The sequence below is a fragment of the Amblyomma mixtum genome, chromosome 2 (genome assembly GCF_055824585.1).
Source record: "Amblyomma mixtum isolate Tamu chromosome 2, ASM5582458v1, whole genome shotgun sequence".
NCBI classification, from domain to species: Eukaryota; Metazoa; Arthropoda; class Arachnida; order Ixodida; family Ixodidae; genus Amblyomma; species Amblyomma mixtum.
Window position 1 is genome coordinate 165,225,751 of NC_143013.1, and position 2,127 is coordinate 165,227,877.

Consider the following 2,127-nt stretch of genomic DNA (forward strand, 5'->3'; position numbering starts at 1 on the left):
TGGTACGCTAGTCACGGCCAGCTCGCACGAATCGGGCATCCAATCGCGAAAAAAGCTGCGCATGGGCAAGTGATCGAGGGCGCGCGTCTCACTCCGAGGCCATCAGTAACATAGCGCTAAAAAAGTGCAGGAAGTGGTGGGTGATCGGTTGGGGCTACACCAAAGGCGAGCCAGGGGTACGATACTGCGGTTAGTTTCGGTTTCAGCTAGACCTGACGTTTCAGGATAATATTAAATCGAGTGCATGCAGGCTGCCACATATATCCTGCGACGATGGGAGGAAGAAGAGGAAGAAGCCGTTCTGTGCGGCTGTGCTTCAACATGTTTCTTGCTGGAAACAGCGCATCGGCCGTTGGCCGAGGTCTACCGACGTCTCAGGACACTATGGACTCGTACAAAGTTGTACTTCCCCGATTGCCTACCGGTAATGTTGTCCTTAATACCGTTTTCCTGCATGCTGACCTTAAGGGTCGCCCGTACCGAGCACCTGACTTCCGTGACGCACTCGCACAGATATTGGATCTCCGGGAAATTTTGTGCATTGGTCAATACCAAATGAGCCACGTGTGGATGGTTACCTGCGAGAGTAGTTCTTCCAAACAGAAGCTTGTTAACAAAGCGGAGTTTCCTGTCAAAGGACTGTGGTGCATGGTGTTTGACCCGGATACTAAGAACGTCAAGGTTAAGCTCCTTTGGCTTCCCCGCTGTATGGAACACCGGAGGATTGTGGAAGCATTAGAGCCTTATGGCACGATTCAGTCTGTGGAGCGTGAAAAGTGGCGGTGCCCAGGGATGGAGCATATGGAAACGGCGAACCGTGAAGTCTCCCTCACACTCAAGGATGGAGTGTCAGCAAGCACAATCCCGCACACACTTAATGTTTATGGAGTGCAGGCATTAGTCCTTATCCCGGGGAGACCGCCACTGTGCCTCCGATGCAGCCGGGTTGGACATGTACGGCGCCAGTGTCGCACGCCTCGATGCACCCAGTGCCGACGCTTTGGCCATACTGCGGAGAACTGTGTCTTGAGTTACTCTGACAGGCTGCGTCAAGGCCAGTGGTCATGGGACGACGACGTGGCATCAGAACATATCATGGATGTGTCTGAGGTTGTCGACGCGACCGGAGAACTAAGTTGTGAGCATCGAATAGATGGGGAACAGAAGACTCCGATACCTCAAATCAACACGGAATCTGAAGCGACTGGCCATCTAGCATCCGCGCCTCCAGAACGAAAACCGCCGGACCCGGGCACCCCGTGAGTGCTACAGAGACTGCTGTGCTTGCTCTACAGGAACACCTCGTCGCCACAGGTCAACGTCCGGATATGCCTCATGCGGAGTCAGTCGATGCGATACAGCCAGTGAATGCTCGCCGATCCTCCTCTGCTGCTGATTCTGCTTCGTCGTTGGAGGGTAACGGTGAGCCGTGTGTGGCGTAGATCTCTGACGTGTCCGGTTCTCTGTCGGCTGTCAGTGTGGCAGCGAGTGATGTGCTCACCCCGGGTTCTTGGGCCGAGGCGTTGGCTGTCTCAGAGGAAGACATGGAGAGCACCGCACCTTTGAAACGTTCAGCAGATGCTGACGAGGTGTGTATTGATGGCGCTGACCACAAGGCACAATGTGTAGAGGCCACGGGAAGGGTGGCGTTAAAGAGGAGGGTGATGTCTGCCCGAGAGGCCGCCAATTTGGAGGCGGGCCATCCCATTCCAGGGGATGGCGTTTGTTAAGACTGGCATCAAAAATGGCGAGCGTCGCAGCATATCAAGTCGGTACCCTTAACGTTAGGAGTATGCGTAATCGTAGGAGGCAACAGCAGGTACGGCATCTCTTAAAGAAATGGAGTGTGTGTGTAGCCGCTATCCAGGAAACAAAGTTGTCCTCTGATGAAGAGACAGCAGCTGCTCTCGAGTCTTTTTTGTCGGAATACAACATTATTGTTAGCCACGCGAGAGGCTTATCCGGAGGTTGTACGCTATTCCTGGCGAACACGCTAGAGATGACAGCCATGTCTTATTGCATAGATGACGAGGGGCGACTTATATGCTGTGATCTCACAATTTCAGGTGTACAGTGGCGGATTATTTGTGTTTACGCCCCCACAAAGCAGCGCGATAGAAGGCTTTT

General features: G+C 53.5%; 1 protein-coding gene across 1 annotated transcript; it reads left to right on the forward strand.

The window, feature by feature from the left end:
• The first annotated feature begins 321 nt into the window (after positions 1–321).
• On the forward strand, positions 322–1,263 carry LOC149361476 (uncharacterized). The gene has a single exon (XM_089568089.1). The coding sequence runs from the start codon at positions 322–324 to the stop codon at positions 1,261–1,263; it is 942 nt and encodes a 313-aa protein (XP_089424215.1).
• Positions 1,264–2,127: the final 864 nt, after the last annotated feature.

Bases quoted from the DNA above. Each gene is read 5' to 3' on its own strand.
- LOC149361476 (XM_089568089.1), top strand. From the start codon at position 322: ATGTTTCTTGCTGGAAACAGCGCATCGGCCGTTGGCCGAGGTCTACCG.